Genomic DNA, 16947 nt, shown 5'->3' with positions numbered 1-16947 from the left:
TTTTACTTCAACGTGGTGTTTCCTTGATAGCAGTGTTTTTCTGAAGCAGTTGTAGATTTCGGAATCTCTAGGGATGGGGCCCAGGTATATATAATCCTTTTTTTTTTTTTCTGTGTTGACACAGAATACAAACCCAGGTAATTTTGGTGCCCACTTCTTGATAAAATCATTGCTGTCTTCCCGGTTTAATTCTTCTTTTCCTGTATCAGTATCTCTAAATTAAGGCACAGACCATATGAATAAATCAATTTGATAAGCAGTACACTGACTCTAGATGTTAGGTTGGACATCGACAACACTTCTGAAAAAGCAACATAAATTTAGTTTCATGTTCACAGGGAGTATCTCTCCCGTGATCAGTGCTGTGGAGAGGGGGATTACACAAGCAAACCATGGTAGTTAAGTCTGTGTTCCCTCCTCTGCTTCTCTCATTTTAATTTTGGTTGGTTAGTAGTCTGCCCTTAAGATATTCTAGTCCTAAAGCATTGATTCCTTCTTTTTTGAGATGTTTTTTTCATGAATGTTTTCAGTTGATTGGTTAAAGACTTTTAATAATCTTTTCCCAGCTTTCTTAAAAGCATTTAAGTCTCCTGGATTTAGTACTATTTCTAGGTTCTAGTTAACTCTGCATGTATCTCATTGCTAAGCTGAAAAATTCTCTTTTAATGAAAACAGAAAGTCATAATGGGGTAGGAGAGGGGAATACTGTAGAAAACCTCCAGACGTTGCATAGTGAATTTTCAAAAATAAAAAATGCCTTCAAATATATAAAGACAGATTCTATTGGAAATAAGTCTTTCAAATTTGAAAATTAAGTATTTGTTACTTGAGGCAATAACTGTGAGGTTTTGCAGTGAGAGTGAACTCAGAGTGACTTATCAAAATGCAGTTGAGCAGTGGCTGTAGTATGTTAACAGCGTTTAATTTTCTGAGCAGGAATCATTTCATTAGAAGCCATTTACATTGGATATTGGGCTGCTTCTGCATTGAAATTAATGTGTTTGGAATGTTCTTGTATGTACAGGTATACCTTTCTTAACATAGAGAATACAGTTCTGAATATTTTTTATTACTTGGGCTTAGAGACCTTCTGATTAAAATGACTGATGTTACTATGTCATTCTAGATTAAAGTAAAAAGATTTTTTTAACTTAGTAACTGCAAAGCATATCATCATATTCTTAAAATATATATTATTCTGTTAATGATATGAATATTGGATTTTGTTGTACTGTAAATAAATTTTCTTGTAAGCAGTATAGCCAAGGCCTTTTAAGATACTAAAATTTTCCCAACTCAAAGATTTTTAACACCTGTTGCAATTAATGAGAGTTGGTAGTCGTAGGTCTGCATAAAAGTATTGTAAGACATTTATATTTGTGTGAACAATGAATTTGGAAGCTTGCAGCTAGTGAATTTGTGCTGCTACTGCTAAGTCACGTCAGTCGTGTCCGACTCTGTGCGACCCCATAGACGGCAGCCCACCAGGCTCCGCCGTCCCTGGGATTCTCCAGGCAAGAACACTGGAGTGGGTTGCCATTTCCTTCTCCAGTGCATGAAAGGGAAAAGTGAAAGTGAAGTCGCTCAGTCATGTCTGACTCTTAGCGACCCCATGGACTGCAGCCTACCAGGCTCCTCCATCCATGGGATTTTCCAGGCAAGAGTACTGGAGTGGGGTGCCATTCTACTTACTTTTATTTGGTGCTGAGAATATGTTACAGAGATTTAGATGGGAAAAATGTGGCAATATATTTTATTTTTTAAAGCTGGTCTACTTTATGTTAATTGAGATTGGGGTTCATTTATACTTAAATCTAGATGTGTTGTTAATGTATTCTAGAAGGTAGAAAGTTTTACACCCTAGTCCATCAAAACTAAGACATACTGTTTAAAAATAAATTGTAAAGTTCTGAAAAAGATGTATCTTAAAATTGGTTAATGTCACAGTTGAGTGGGAGCATTTTTTTACTCAGTGAAATATAAAACCCATGGTTCATTTTATATAATGTCTTAGGCTTGATAAAAAATGGTTAATTTTTTGAAGTTAATTGTGAGACACAGATTCATTTTATGACGTGGTTATCCTTGTGGTGGAAAAAGAAAAATCTAAGTGGTGAGAATCTACATTCATTTGGAATTATACAATTGTACAATTGATACAATTGATATAATTGTACAATTATACAATTGATCTTCTAGTGTTTCCTTCAGATCTTTTTCTCTTTGTTTTCATTGCTATCATCCTCATATCAAATGGCAAAACTAAAAAACTTAATAACAAGTTTGATGTCCTTTTACTCAAGGGGAAACAGTCCATAAACTGGGGTCTACAATGCCTAGCAAGCACCTCCTCAGGGAATTTAGGGTAAGAGTGACTTTTATGGGGTCTTAAAAGAGGCACTGCAGAAACAGGACATGATTGGCTAGAAAGATGGGAGTTTCCTTATGAATCTAGAAGGTCCTATTTTCTAGGACAAGGTAGGCTGGCTAAAGCTGAATTGGACAATTGTGGTTGATGTTGCGTTTCTTGAGAGTGAGGTAATTTCTATAGTGCAGGCTGACTTAACGTATAGGTTAGTGATGTCATCTGAGCCACTGGGATGACTTTTGTGAGTTCCGATACAGCAGTTAACATTAGTTGGGTGCTTTACATTAAACTGGTTCCCTGTTTGTGGAAAGCTATTCAGAATAATAGAGGAAAAACAGAGATCAAGAGGAGGAGAAAAGAATTGGGGTTGCAGTTGAGGACAGGGTAGTGGTTAGGACTTTCAGGATCAAGAAAGAAAACTGAGAAGACTCTTGTTGTTCAGTTGCCACGTTGTGTCCAACTCTTAGAAACCCCATGAACTGTAGCAAACCAGGCTTCTCTGTCCTCTGCTATCTCCCAGAGTTTGCTCACATTCATGTCCATTGAGTCAGTGATGCCATCCAACCATCTCATCCTCTGCCGCCCCTTTCTCCTTTTGCCTTCAGTCTTTCCCAGCATCAGGGTCTTTTCCAGTGAGTCAGCTCTTCACATCAGGTAGCTGAAGTATTGGAGCTTCAGTATCAGTCCTTCCAGTGAATATTCAGGACTGATTTCCTTTAGGATTGACTGGTTTGATCTTGCAGTCCAAGGGACTCTCAAGAGTCTTCTCCAGCACCACAGTTCAGAAGCATCAATTCTTCAGTGCTTAGCCATCTTTATGGTCCAACTATCACATCTGTGCATGACTACTGGAAAAGCCATAGCTTTGATTATATGGACCTTAGCCGGCAAAGTGATGTCTCTACTCTTTAATAGGCTGTCTAGTTTTGTCATACCTTTGGGTTTCCCTGGTGGCTCACATGGTAAAGAATCTGCCTGCAATGCAGGAGACTCGGCTTCAATCCCTGAGTTGGGAAGATCTCCTGGAGAAGGAAATGGCAACCCATTCCAGTATTCTTGCCTTGAGAATCCCATGGACAAAGAAGTCTGGCGGGCTACAGTCCATGGGGTTGCAAGAGTCAGACAGGACTGAGCAACTAACACTTTCACTTTCACTTTTCTTCCAAAGAGCAAACGTCTTTTATTTTCATGGCTGCAGTCACCATCCGCAGTGATTTTAGAGCCCAAGAAAATAAAATCTGTCACTGCTTCCACTTTTTCCCCTTTTATTTGCCATGAAGTGACGGGAACAGATGCCATGGTTTTAGTTCTTTTAATGTTGAGTTTTAAGCCAGCTTTTTCACTCTCCTCTTTCACCCTCAAGAGGCTCTTTATTTCCTCTTCACTTTCTGCCGTTAGAGTGATATCATCTGCATATCTGAGATTGTTGATATTTCTCCCACAGTCTTGATCCCAGCTTGTGGTTTATCCAGCCTGGCATCTTGCATGATGTACTCTGCATATGTTAAAATAGGCAGGGTGACGGCATACAGCCTTGATATAGTCCTTTTCCAATTTTGAACCATTGAGTTGTTCCATAACAGTTCTGACTGTTGCTTCTTGACCTACACACAGATTTCTCCGAAGACAGGTAAGGTGGACTGGTATTCCCGTCTTTTTAAGAATTTTGTACAGTTTTTGTGATCCACACAGTCAAAAGCTTTAGTGTAGTCAATGAAGCAGAAGTAAATGTTTTTCTGGAACTCCTGAATATCTGGAAGTTCTCGTTTTACATAGTGCTGAAACCTAGCTTGAAGGATTTTGAGCATAACCTTGCTTGCGTATGAAATGAGCTAAATTGCATGGTAGTTTGAACATTCTTTGGCCTTGGAATGTAAACTGACACTTTTCCAGCCCTGTAGTTTTCCAAATTTGCTGACACATTGAATGCAGCACTTTCACAGCATCATTTTTTAGGATTTTAAATAGCTCAGCTGGAATTCTATCACCTCCACTAAATTTGTTTGTAGTAGTGCTTCCTAAAGGCTCACTTGATGTCACACTCCAGTATGTCCAGCTCTAGGTGAGTGACCACACCATCGTAGTTATTCAGGTCATTAAGACCTTTTTTGTATAGTTCTTCTCTGTATTCTTGCCACCTCTTCTTAATCTCTTAGATCTCTGCATCTGTTAGGTCCTTGCCATTTCTGTCCATTGCATGAAATGTTCCCTTGTTATTGCCAGTTTTCTTGAAGAGATCTCTAGTCTTTCCCATTCTATTTTCTTCTATTTCTTTGCATAGTTCATGTAAGAAGGCCTTCTTATGTCTCCTTGCTATTGTCTGAAACTCTGCATTCAGTTGGGTATATCTTTCCCTTTCTTCCTTACTTTTCACTTTTCTTCTTTCCTCAGCTGTTTGTAAAGTCTCCTCAGACAGCCATTTTGCCTTCTTGCATTTCTTTTTCTTTGGGATGGTTTTGGTCACCCCCTTCTGTACAGTGTTACAAACCTCTGTCCATAGTTCTTCAGTCACTGTCTACCAGATCTAATCCCTTGAATCTGTTTGTCACTTCCACTGTATAATCATAAGGGATTTGATGTTTGTCATATTTGAATGACAGTGGTTTCGCACTTTCTTCAATTTAAGTCTGAATTTTGCAATAAGAAGCTCATGATCTGAGCCACGGTCAGCTCCATCTTGGTTTAGCTGACTGTAAAGTTCTTTTCCATCTTTGACTGCAAAGAACATAGTCTGATTTCGGTATTGACAATTCAGTGATGTGCACGTGTAGAATCATCTCTTCTGTTGCTGGAAAAGGGTGTTTGTTATGACCAGCGTGTTCACTTGACAAAACTGTTACCCTTTGCCCTGTTTCATTTTGTCCTCCAAGGCCAAACATGCCTGTTCTGGATATCTCTTGACTTAATACATTTGCATTCCAATCCCTGATGATGAAAAGGACATCTTTTTTTTGGTGTTAGTTCCAGAAGGTGTAGGTCTTTATAGGTGGGTGTTAATGAGCATTTTTCCGTTTACCCAGTTCCACTTGCTGAAAACTCTTTTTCCGGTTAAATCTTTGATGTGATGTATTAGCTTATGAGCTACCCAATTGTTAGCTAAAATTGCCTCAGTCATATTCCCTAAATTCTGAGAGCATAAACCTTCTTGCCAAGGCCTTTCCTTTTGCTGTGGAAGTTGCCCTGTTACCCTCTCTAGCCTAATGGGTAAATCATCTGCTGGTACCTTCCTTTCTCCAGACCAAATAGAGCTGTATTTCCTCTTAATGTGCTGTCTCAAAATGAATCACCAAAGGGGGAACTATTTATAGAATGGATTTTTCTAAAAGGAACTATTAGGAAATTTACCTACATTGGTCTGTCTTTAAGCATTTAGGGAGAGATTAATGCAGCTTTTCCCTTTTAGCTTGTTTGATTTTTATTTCCAAAACAGTAATTTATCTATTTTTGATGTAATAGATGGGGAAACAGTGGAAACAGTGTCAGACTTTATTTTCTGGGGCTCCAAAATCACTGCTGATGGTGATTGCAGCCATGAAATTAAAAGACGCTTACTCCTTAGAAGGAAGGTTATGGCCAACCTAGATAGCATATTTAAAACCAGAGACAGTACTTTGCCAACAAAAGTCTGTCTAGTCAAGGCTATGGTTTTTCCAATGGTCATGTATGGATGTGAGAGTTGGACTGTGAAGAAAGCTGAGCGCCACAGAATTGATGCTTTTGAACTGTGGTGTTGGAGAAGACTCTTGAGAGTCCCTTGGACTGCAAGGAGATCCAACCAGTCCATCCTAAAGGAGATCAGTCCTGGGTGTTTATTGGAAGGACTCATGTTGAAGCTGAAACTCCAATACTTTGGCCACCTCATGCGAAGAGTTGCCTCAATGGAAAAGACCCTGATGCTGGGTAGGATTGGGGGCAGGAGGAGAAGGGGACGACAGAGGATGAGATGGTTGGATGGCATCACTGACTTGATGGACATGGATTTGGGTAGACTCTAAGAGTTGGTGATAGAGAGGCCTGGCTTGCTGCAATTCATGGGGTCGCAAAGAGTCGGACATGACTGAGCAACTGAACTGAACTGAACTGATGTAAAGTTATATTACATGTTCCTGCTTTTGCTTTGTGTTCTCTAAACTTATTAAGCTTCTCCATATTCTAAAGTAATGGCATGTTTTAGTTATTCCTTGTTTAAAAAGAGTCACAAAGCATATACTAATATACGTTTAGGCAGGATCCTTTTAAAAATTAAATTTTAATGTTAAAATATAATTTAAATTTTTAGTATAAAACATAAATTGAGAAAACCTTGGTGGGTTTTTTTGGTTTGTTTGCTTTTCTTTTTTTTTTTTTAAAGGAAATTTTGCTTTATAAAGGGTTTCACCACAGTAGTATTTGTGTTTAAAATACCCTGCAGGGCCTTTTGCAAGTGAGTCTGATTGGTGTCTGGGATAAACTTCACGTAGTTGCAGAAAAGGATTAAGAATTGTTGAGTCCAGTGTCTAAAATCCTCGTTTCTAAAAGTCCCTTTCAGTATCTATGCAGAAGCTTTGATCTCCCTTGTTTTGTATGTTCTTGAATTAAGCATATTTTTTAAAGTCCTGTACTCAAGATGATTTCTTTAACTTATGTAATTTTGTTACTTTAGAATTTTAAAAATTATAATAGTATTTTAATGTCTTTTCTGCCATGTTATACTCTCTATACTTTTTTGACCTAGCTTGGTGGTGGTTTAGTCTCTCGGTTATGTCCAACTCTTTGTGACCCCATAGACTGTAGCCCATCAGGCTCCTTTCTTTTGTCCATGGGATTTCTCAGGCAAGAATACTGGAATGGGTTGCCATTTCCTTCTCCAGGGTATCTTCCTGACTCGGGGATCATACCCGGATCTCCTGTATTGCAGGCAGTCTCCTGCATTGCAGTCAGATTCCTTATTGATTGAACCACCAGGGAAGGACCTTTGGGCAGGAGATTAATATTGGTTAGTAGGATGAATTCTAAATTACAAATAACAGACTTACTGATAAAATTTTATAGCAAAGTTGTTTGCGAGTTGGAAAATTGTATACTGTGTTTGTATTAACTGTAATGCCTCAGTGAAATCTAAAGGAAATTGAGAGACATTGTAAGTAAAGGTAAACATTGTTTACTGATTTACAAATAGTATTTCAAATATAGGTGCTGAATTTTATGTGCTGCTGACAAAAATATGCTAGACACCACTCTTTATAAGTTAGCATTCACATAATTCTTGCAGTTCTATTGTCCTAAATGCATTTTCTTTTTTCTCAGAGGACGTACTGAGTAAAGATGCTGGGGAATGTGCAATATGTCTTGAAGAACTGCAGCAGGGAGATACTATAGCACGACTGCCTTGTCTATGCATATATCATAAAGGGTGAGTTTATTTTTATGTTAACCAAATTGATATTAGACTAAAAGACCTTTCTCAAAGTTTGAAATTTTGTAGTTAGGGCTGAAAGGTTTCTTCTTCATTGAAACTCCCTTCCCCCATTTCTTAAAAGAAAAAAAAAGGGCCTTTTTTTTCCCTGCTGGTAATAAAAATCTGTTTGCGTCCCAAAGTCTACCATTTGTTAAGCATTTACTATAACCCAGGTATTGTCCATAGCTTCTTGAATAGGTTATCTTATGTAAGCCTTATAACAGTCTCATTGTACAGTTGAGGAAATAAGCTGGGGGGCATGGTCACATGGCTAGTAATAAATGAAAGAACTGAGATTCCAGCCATGTCTGTTTGACTCCAAAGCCCATCTGGTTTCTAATAAAGTGTTTTGTTTTTAGAGCAACAAGGAAAAATTTGATTTAAGATGATTTAAAGTAAACTACAAAAAGAACAGAAAACTATAACTTTAAAAGCAATAGTGGAAATAACTTGGAATTTTATTTAAAAGCAGGGTGTGGAGGTTGGAGAAAATAGTAAATAGTACCAAAACAAAGAGGCAAAAATAAATCCAATATCAGTAATTATAATAAATCCGAATGGTCAAACTAACCAGGTGAAAACAGTGCAAAAGGTTGGAATATGCTGTTGATGAGCAGCACACTTAAACATAAGGGATACAGAACAATATGGACATAAAGGAATAGAAGACTATATCCAGGCAAATGTTAACTAAATAATACTGACAAAGCTAAATTAATATTGGACAAAATTAACTTTATTGAAAAAAGTATTACTAGTATTATATGATGATAATAGTATATAAAACTCCATTCTTTGTGTGCCAAAGAACACAGTCTCAAAGTGAAATATTTGTAGAATGGTCAGAAAAAAATTGAGAAATCCATCATGGTAATTGGAAATTAGAATATACTTCTCATTGAGTCAAACAGGCATACACATAACTAGTTAAGACCTAGAAAAATTGAGCAGTACAGTGAACAGATTTGATCTCATGAGTATGAATGGATGTATTACACTCAGCAATTTAGAGAATACATTTTCTTTTCAGGGACATACGAAATATTATAGAAATTGGTCATGTACTAGGCCACAAGGCAGGGCTTAGTAAACCACAAAAAGCTGGTGCCATACAGAAAGCTGTTCTGTTCTCTGAGCATAGTTAGATGTCAATGACAAAAGATAAATGATCTCCACACATACTCTTAAGTAACTTATAGGTCAGAGAAGAAATCATAATGGAACTTACAAAATATTCTGAATAATAGTGAAAACCTTTTCAGCATTTTTCTAGAGTGATCCTTGCAAGATTTGTGTTACTGTGGAAAGGAAAACTAGAAATCAGTAGTACAAGTTTTTACCTGAATTAGAAAATTTATAGCAGGATAAACACAAAGGAAACAAAGATCAGAGAAGAAAAAAATTGAATGAAAAAATTACACACTAGAATAGAGACTAACAAAGTCAAAGTTGATTCTTTGAAAAGAATAATAAAATAGGTTAGCCACTGGCAAGATTGTGTCTAGAAGGAAAAAATAAAGTGTTGGAATGAAAAGGAACACATAACTTTAGATGTAACAGAAATTAAAATAGTTGGAAAATTCTGTGAAATTTTATACTAAAGTATAAAATATAATATTGTCCAGAATGACTCAAAAAGAAATAGGAAATCCAAATAAAGTAGTAACTATCCTAAGTAATTATTAAGATTAACCCCAAACAGTAACACATATTTTTTAAAAAGCCAAACCAAAAAAGTAAAGACAGGCCTACCATGACAGTTTGACACCAAGTTTACCGTATAGCTAAAACATTATATGGGCTTCTGTGATGGCTCAGTGGTGAAGAATCTGACTGCAATGCAGGAGACGCAGGTTCTATGCCTGGGTTGGGAAGTTCCCCTGGAGAAGGAAATGGCAACCCACTCTAGTATTTCTTGCCTGGGAAACCCCATGGACAGTGGAGTCTGGCGAGCTACAGTCCATGGGATCACAAAGAGTCGAACATGACTTAGCAACTAAACAGCAACAACAAAACACCATGTTAATAATCATAAATTCCTCTGAAAAGTAGATAATGATGGAAGGTTCTCCCACTTATTTTATGAGTATAGTATATACTTGATACCCATATCAGACAAGAACAGTATAAGAAAGAAAACTAAAAGACACTCTCATTTATGAACATAAATGCAAAATCTGAAAACATAGTAGCAAACCAAGTTCATCAGTATATATGTAAAATAATGCCTCTTGACCAAATTGGATTTATGTTATTAATAGTAGGAGAAGGCAATGGCACCCCACTCCAGTGCTCTTGCCTGGAAAATCCCATGGGTGGAGGAGCCTGGTAGGCTGCAGACCCATGGGGTCGAACAGAGTTGGACACGACTGAAGCGACTTAGCAGCAGCAGTAGCAGTATTAATAGTAATACAAAAACACTATATGATTAGAAAATTTGTGTATATAATTTACCACATTAGCAAAGGAAGAGAACTATATTAATAAACTCTGTATTTGTTATTAATTTAAAATCAAAAGCAAAAAATAAGTATTAGATAATATGTTAAAATTAATAAGAATTTAGCTATGTTGTCTGATAGGAGCTCAACATATGAAAATCAGTTGCATTCATATCCCAGTAAGAAAAAATATATATAACTTTTTTAAGGATAATAACATTAATAGCAACAGAAACGACAACAGGAATAAGATTTATTAAGAATAAATCTTACAAAAAGATTTTCAAGATTTTAAAACATTACTGAAAGATATTATGGAAGGTCTAAAATAAATATGTGGCATACGATTTTGTGGATGGGAAAACTCAATATCATAAAGATGTCACTTTACCCCAAATCTATGTAGTTAATACCATTTCAATCAAATCTCAACTAGTTTTTGCATGTAACGTGACAAGTTGATTCTTACATATATATGGACAAAAGAGCAAAGGGTCAAGAATAGTCAAGACAATCATAAAGAAGTAAGTGATGCTGGGTGGTGGTGGTGGGGTACTTATCCTATACAGATTCACTGTAAGACTCTTAATTAAGGTGATGTGGAAAGAATATAGACAGATAAGTGGAAAAGAATAGAGTCCATAAACACTCACGCATATAAAATGGATATTCAGCATTGCATGGAGGTAAAGAACGTGGCCAATACTCCAATACTTGGTCACCTGATGTGAAGAACTGACTCACTGGAAAAGACCCTGATGCTGGGAAAGATTGAAGGCGGGAGGAGAAGGGGGCGACAGAAGATGAGATGGTTGGATGGCATCACCGACTCAATGACATGAGTTTGAGCAAGCTTCAGGAGTTGATGATGGACAGGGAATCCTGGCGTGCTGCAGTCCATGGTGTCGCAAAGAGTCAGACACGACTGAGTGACTGAACTGAACTGAAAGAACATGGACTGTTAAGAGTCAAGATTCCTAAAATTTGAATCCCAGCCCCTCTGCTAATTCATTGTATCATCTCGATCAAGTTACATTCTCTGCCTTAATCTGTAAAGTGAAGCACCAGTATTAATTTCATAGAGTTGTTCTGAGGTTTTAAATGAGTTATTTTTAGAAAGTGCTGGCAAATAATAGATGCTATATAAGTGTGTCTTTAACATGAATAAATGGAAAAATTGGTTTACCAAAGTTGGTATTACAGTATAGTAAAGATAATATGGAATAAACTATTCATTGAAGGGCACTGGAATCAATTAGTTATTGACATGAAAAAATAATTGAATCTCTATTTTACTTTTGAAATAAAAATGAATTCTAGACTAACTGCCTATGGAAGCTAAAGTCTAAAGTATTGGAAAGAATATAGAGAGATGTTCTTAACCTCATGACAAGGAATTATTTTGGGGGCTAAGATAACCTCTCCATAAAAAGTTAAAAGTTGAAGAATTTGACTACATTAAAATTTAAAACTTTTTTTGCATCATGATACTATGAAAAATTAAAAAACTAGATGTCAGACTGTTTTCAGTACATAAAACAAAGGTTCAATATGTAAAACATGGAAGCAGTACTGTATGTTATTTTGGAATACATACGTACACACAGTTTTAGAGTACAGGAGAGTGATTTCCTGCTGGATCTTGGAAGGGGAATATAATATTTTAAATAACATGGGTTCATAGCAATTTATCTAAGAAGGGGAGATTTTAAATGCTTTCTTTGACGAGATGAACTGAAATCACATGGTTGTAAAATAGGAAGTACCCATTTTAGATCACAGAACTGTACATTCAGATGTCCTGGGAATTGTTAACGCATCTGGCATATTTTGTTCAGTTCTCAGTATTTTGTTGTTAAGAGGCATTCTGGTAGACCAGAAGTGAGTCAAACGGCAAGTTGAAAACAGTGTCATAAGTCAAATTGGGCATGTTTATTTAGACAGCAAAAGTCTTAATGGCAACAGAAATTGTTTTAAAATAATTTGTAAGAATATCGTGTGGATGGGATCTTTTACCTTCTTTCCTTTTAAATTTATCTATCGGTTTTACCTATCAAACCAACCTGTGAGGATGGATAACTATTAATTTTGCCCTTCAGCATATTAGTCAGGCCATCTAGCTTTGTGGCTTATGTTAATTTGCACTGTTAACTGTGAGAATGTTCGACACTTTAAAAGCAAATCTGCTTGGGTAACTTCCTAGCTGTTGGGCAAGTTACTTAACTTTCTTAAGGCCTTGAGTTTATCCTTAGAACTTTCTGTTCTATGTCTGTTTTATCTAGTAGAGTAGCCACTAGCCATGTGGTTGTTGAGCACTTGAAATGTGGCTAGTGTGACTAAGCAAGTGGATTTTTCTTTAATTTTAATGAATTTAAATAGCCATATGTGGCTCGTGGCTTACTGCATTGAACAATGCAGATCTATAATGATAATTATATGTGCACCCTAATATTTAACTTCCTATAAACTCGTAAGATAGTTTATAAATACAAATACAAATGGATGATGGTATATTTATTTGTATCTGTACATGTATTGTCGGAAGAAAGGGATAGAATTAAGTTTTCAATACTCCCATATAAATATAGTCTTATAAAATGTGATATAGTATTGTCAAGAATTAAAGTTTAAAAGCTTGATCTGTGGTTGACATTTGCATAAATTTGAACAACTATTTTGAAGACAAGTATCTGTCCAAATATGGCCTTTAACTTTGAATATTGGGTAAAGTGGTAATTCTTTAGGTTCTCTTTTGGGAATGGTGGTTCTGTTTAAACCTTAAAGTACTTTGTAGCATAATTGTGCAAAGATTTATTTCCTTAACTGCTTAGAATAATCAGAATGTAATAAAAATATCCTTTTATTTATATATGCCAAATATGATCATTAAAAATATCAAATTCTTTTTCTGTAGAGATATTAATGTCAAGAAGTAAGCATTTTTATTATAACTATTATATAGATAATTAAACGTGTTTCAATTTTTCGGTTTTTTACTTTTCTAGCTGCATAGATGAATGGTTTGAAGTAAATAGATCTTGCCCTGAGCACCCTTCAGATTAAGCATCAGCTTCCTGTCTTATAGGTAATTTTCCCTTTTTTTTTTTAAATTGCTTTTTAAACTGTTACCTGAGTCATCCATTCTCAACCCCCGTTTTTATTCATTGATTTAGTCACTGAGGTGTGTATGTGTTCCAGATATTGTATTAGGCTGCTGTATAGAAAACTCACATGAAAAGTTACAAAGAAACAATTTTCTTGATTTCCTGAAGAGAATCATGTATTAAGTAAACTCTACAATTTTGGTACTTTAAGGCACTTTAACTTATTTTAGTTTAATGCTTTCAAAAACCCCATGAACTACTATCCTTACCCCATTTTACCAATGAGAAACCCAAGGGTCAGAGTAATTAAGTTCCATGACATTAAGAAGCATGTTGTCCCAACAGCCCAAGGTTATGTAGTTAGCAACAGAATCAAATTCCATGTTCTTCCTCTAACTTCCCAGGTATGTTTTTTAAACAATGCAACATATTATAGTTCTTCAGTCATAATAATTAGTTAACATTTATATTGCATTATTATGTACCAGGCATTGGTCTAAGCAGTTTACATCTGTTAATAACTCATCTAATTGTTATAACAATTCTTTGAGCTCAGTACTCTTAACTACTCCCATAATGCAGATGAGGAGACTAAGTTTTAGAGAGGGTAAGAAACTTGACTTGTCAAGGTCACATGGCTAGTTCCTTAGTAGAGCTGAGGATTGAACCCAAAGATTGTGTTCTTTGCTATTTTGCTGTTATTAGTGAGAACATTTTCCTCAGAAAGCTGTTTTTATAGTCATTCATTCAATTTTATCTCTCTCGTGTATCCTATCTACACAGTCGACAGAAAAAAAGAATTTTTAAACCAAATACAGAATTTGTTTTGCACTGTTGACGTAGCTTATTCATGATTCTGCATTTTCTGCAAATGTTTAGTGAATTGAATGAAAACCTCAAAACCTCACTTGTGTATTGCTTTTTTTTTTGATTTTCCATGAAGTGAATTGAATGACATCATTTAGCTTTGAAATAAGTTAATTGCTAACTTCATGTGTATGAAAAGCTTCTTATTTTTATCACTTCAAAATGGTATGAAGTATTGTGTTTTACATGAAGGCAGAATATTTTAGTCTGTCTTGAAATTGTTTTGGAAGGAGTTACTGCCTCTGTGTTCAGAGACTCAAGGTAGTCACAGAACAATCTTTTCTGAATGTCTGTGATCACAGGCAGGAAACTAGAGCAGATAGTATCCTAAGTTCTAGTCCTGTGCTGTCCCCCCAACTTCCTTTTATTTCAGTAACTCCTGGTATTAAATATGAGCTGTTGTGATAATAAACACATTCAAGGAATTCTGTTGTTCTTAATGAGGATCATTTAATAGCAACAGATTAGAATATTAACAAAGGAGATTTGAGGTAACTTAATGACAGCTATTGCAGCTGGAATAAGAGCTGCAACTTTGAGACCTCTGTATTAATAACAGTAGGGTTACACATGTGAACTATGAAGTCCTGGCTAAACTCAGCTTTTGAACCTTTTTACTATGAGATGATTCAGATCATACCTTGACACATTTGAAGTATGAACTGGAATTAGATTACTGTGTAATCTAATCGGAGTGATATTTTGAGGATGCATGCATGTATGCTTTTATCTCACGTTGTTAAAGGGATTTTGAAGAGGAGGATGCTTTGGAATGTCTTCAGTGTCACCTTACATCTGGGTCACTAAAGCTATGGCTAAAATTATAGAAGCTTTTTAAGAGAAGTACTTACACCAATGCTAATAGAATGAAATTTAGTATTTTATGGACCAAAACAATATGTCTGAGTCTTTCACTCATAAGTAAAATTTGTCTTTTTAGTCAATAAACTTTTTTGTGTGTAAATGAAATTTTATGATATGAAATCTGTTATTACTCGGTCTAATCAGCTGAATCTTTCTTTTAGTGTCACAGTGAGCTTATGGGATATGTGGGAACATGGCATCTCATCTTATGGGCAACAGCATGTGTGTTGCTTTTAAACAGCATTTCAGTTTCCTTACCCTATGTATCAGTTTTATTTTCTATCTTCTTCTTTAGTTTTTTTTGTTTTTTTTTTTTAATCTTTCAGTGTGGAACCTGAGTTTGGATGTGAATCAATGGAATCTGTCTCTATGGGTCTTTTCAAATGACGAGTCATTTCCGAGAATGTATAGACATGGGATATCTCAACTCACATTTTTGTCTTTGTTCTGACTGCCTTTCTTTGTCAAATAATGAATCCTCCTATCTCTTTAGCTGTCCTAGATTAAAAGTGTATGGGTTTGAAGAGGATTCGGTATTGTTAAAACTTTTTTTTTTAAGGCAACATGTACCGATACTCTTCAGCATATGAATTCAGTAGTCAGCCTAAAATAGAGATACATGAATATCTAAGGTCTTGATTAGTTAGGAAATCATGTACTATTTTTAATCTGAGGTTTTGGGTCACTTGGAAAGGGATTAATGAACTGTGTATATGTGTGTGTGCTTGTGCTTTCTGTACTCTGATTGTGGAGGGGAAAGGACTGTTGGGTGTTTTTTTGGTAACAATTTTAAGCTTTAATTTGTCCTTTGGTGTCCTTGATTTGTTCTTTTGCAGAACACAGATTTTATCAGCTTTTTAAAATGCTAAGTGTATGAAAATTTACAGTCTAAAGCAATGTTCATGGGGAAATAGGTGTTTAATTTTGATTTGTGTTACTACTATGGACCATTGCTTAAGCTGAATGTATCTGCTTTTACACAGGTTTCTTTGACTTCAAGATGCTTGAAAAACCAAGAGGATACGAAGATCTGTCTCTGGAAAAACAAAAACAAAAATGCAGGCACCCTCAGCCAGATATCTAAGTTCTGTGAGACTCAGTAATGCAGAGATGGACAATCATATAGGAAAAAAAATCCTGCTGAAGAGAGGACAATTGCCACAGAACTCAGTGTACCAAACATGCATATAAAGGACACACAGGGATTTTGAAAATGCTGCACATCCCTTAGTAGTCATCTACATAGGTAATACTGATGAGCATTTTGTATTCAGACGCCAAAGTTAACTGATTTAAAAGTTGATTTACTTTTTATTAAGTTCTCTAGGGCTGCACAACTACTTGTGTTTGATTTGTTTTGGTTTTTAGTTTGGGGACCCTTTATTTTCCCAACATGATGTTCCTGCATTCATCAGTTCTTAAATTGAAGACCACGTAATTTACTTCTGAAAAATTAAAAGTCTTAAATGTGAAACCAAGAAATGTAATCAAGCAGTAAAACATTCTCTGAATGTAGACCATGATCTCAAGTTCTTCGATTTTTTTCCCCCAACCAAGAGTAGAAAATAGGCTTCTACATAGGAAAGCTACAGTATGTTACTATTTTAAATTAAAGGTTTAACATTATCAGAATGCAGTCCAAAGAATAAAAAGTCAAGTTACATATTATATTCTAATTAATTAAATCTAGAATTATCTACTGAATTGCAATTTATTAAATATGTTATTTCCTTTTTAAATAAAACTACTCAACAGGTAATCAGTAATGAATCATCTTGCAGCTATGCAACTTAAAAAAAAAAATTACCAATTTTAAGTGCTGCCAGCTATAATAACTTTGTTTTAACGGGTATTTTTATTTGTTCT

General features: G+C 35.6%; 1 protein-coding gene across 1 annotated transcript in view; it reads left to right on the top strand.

The window, feature by feature from the left end:
* ZNRF2 (zinc and ring finger 2) overlaps window positions 1-16596 on the top strand; it is a 90214-nt gene extending 73618 nt beyond the window's left edge. The window contains exons 3-5 of the mRNA XM_081534829.1: window positions 7655-7760; window positions 13252-13331; window positions 16065-16596. Coding sequence (XP_081390955.1) covers window positions 7655-7760; window positions 13252-13309 — 164 coding nt within the window. The 3' untranslated portion in view covers window positions 13310-13331; window positions 16065-16596. The remainder of the gene's footprint in view (window positions 1-7654; window positions 7761-13251; window positions 13332-16064) is intronic.
* Window positions 16597-16947: the final 351 nt, after the last annotated feature.

Source organism: Giraffa tippelskirchi, chromosome 10, assembly GCF_054371585.1.
Source record: "Giraffa tippelskirchi isolate mGirTip1 chromosome 10, T2T-mGirTip1v1.2.pri, whole genome shotgun sequence".
NCBI classification, from domain to species: Eukaryota; Metazoa; Chordata; class Mammalia; order Artiodactyla; family Giraffidae; genus Giraffa; species Giraffa tippelskirchi.
The sequence above is the reverse complement of the archived record's forward strand: the minus strand, read 5'-3'. Positions and strand labels throughout refer to the sequence as shown.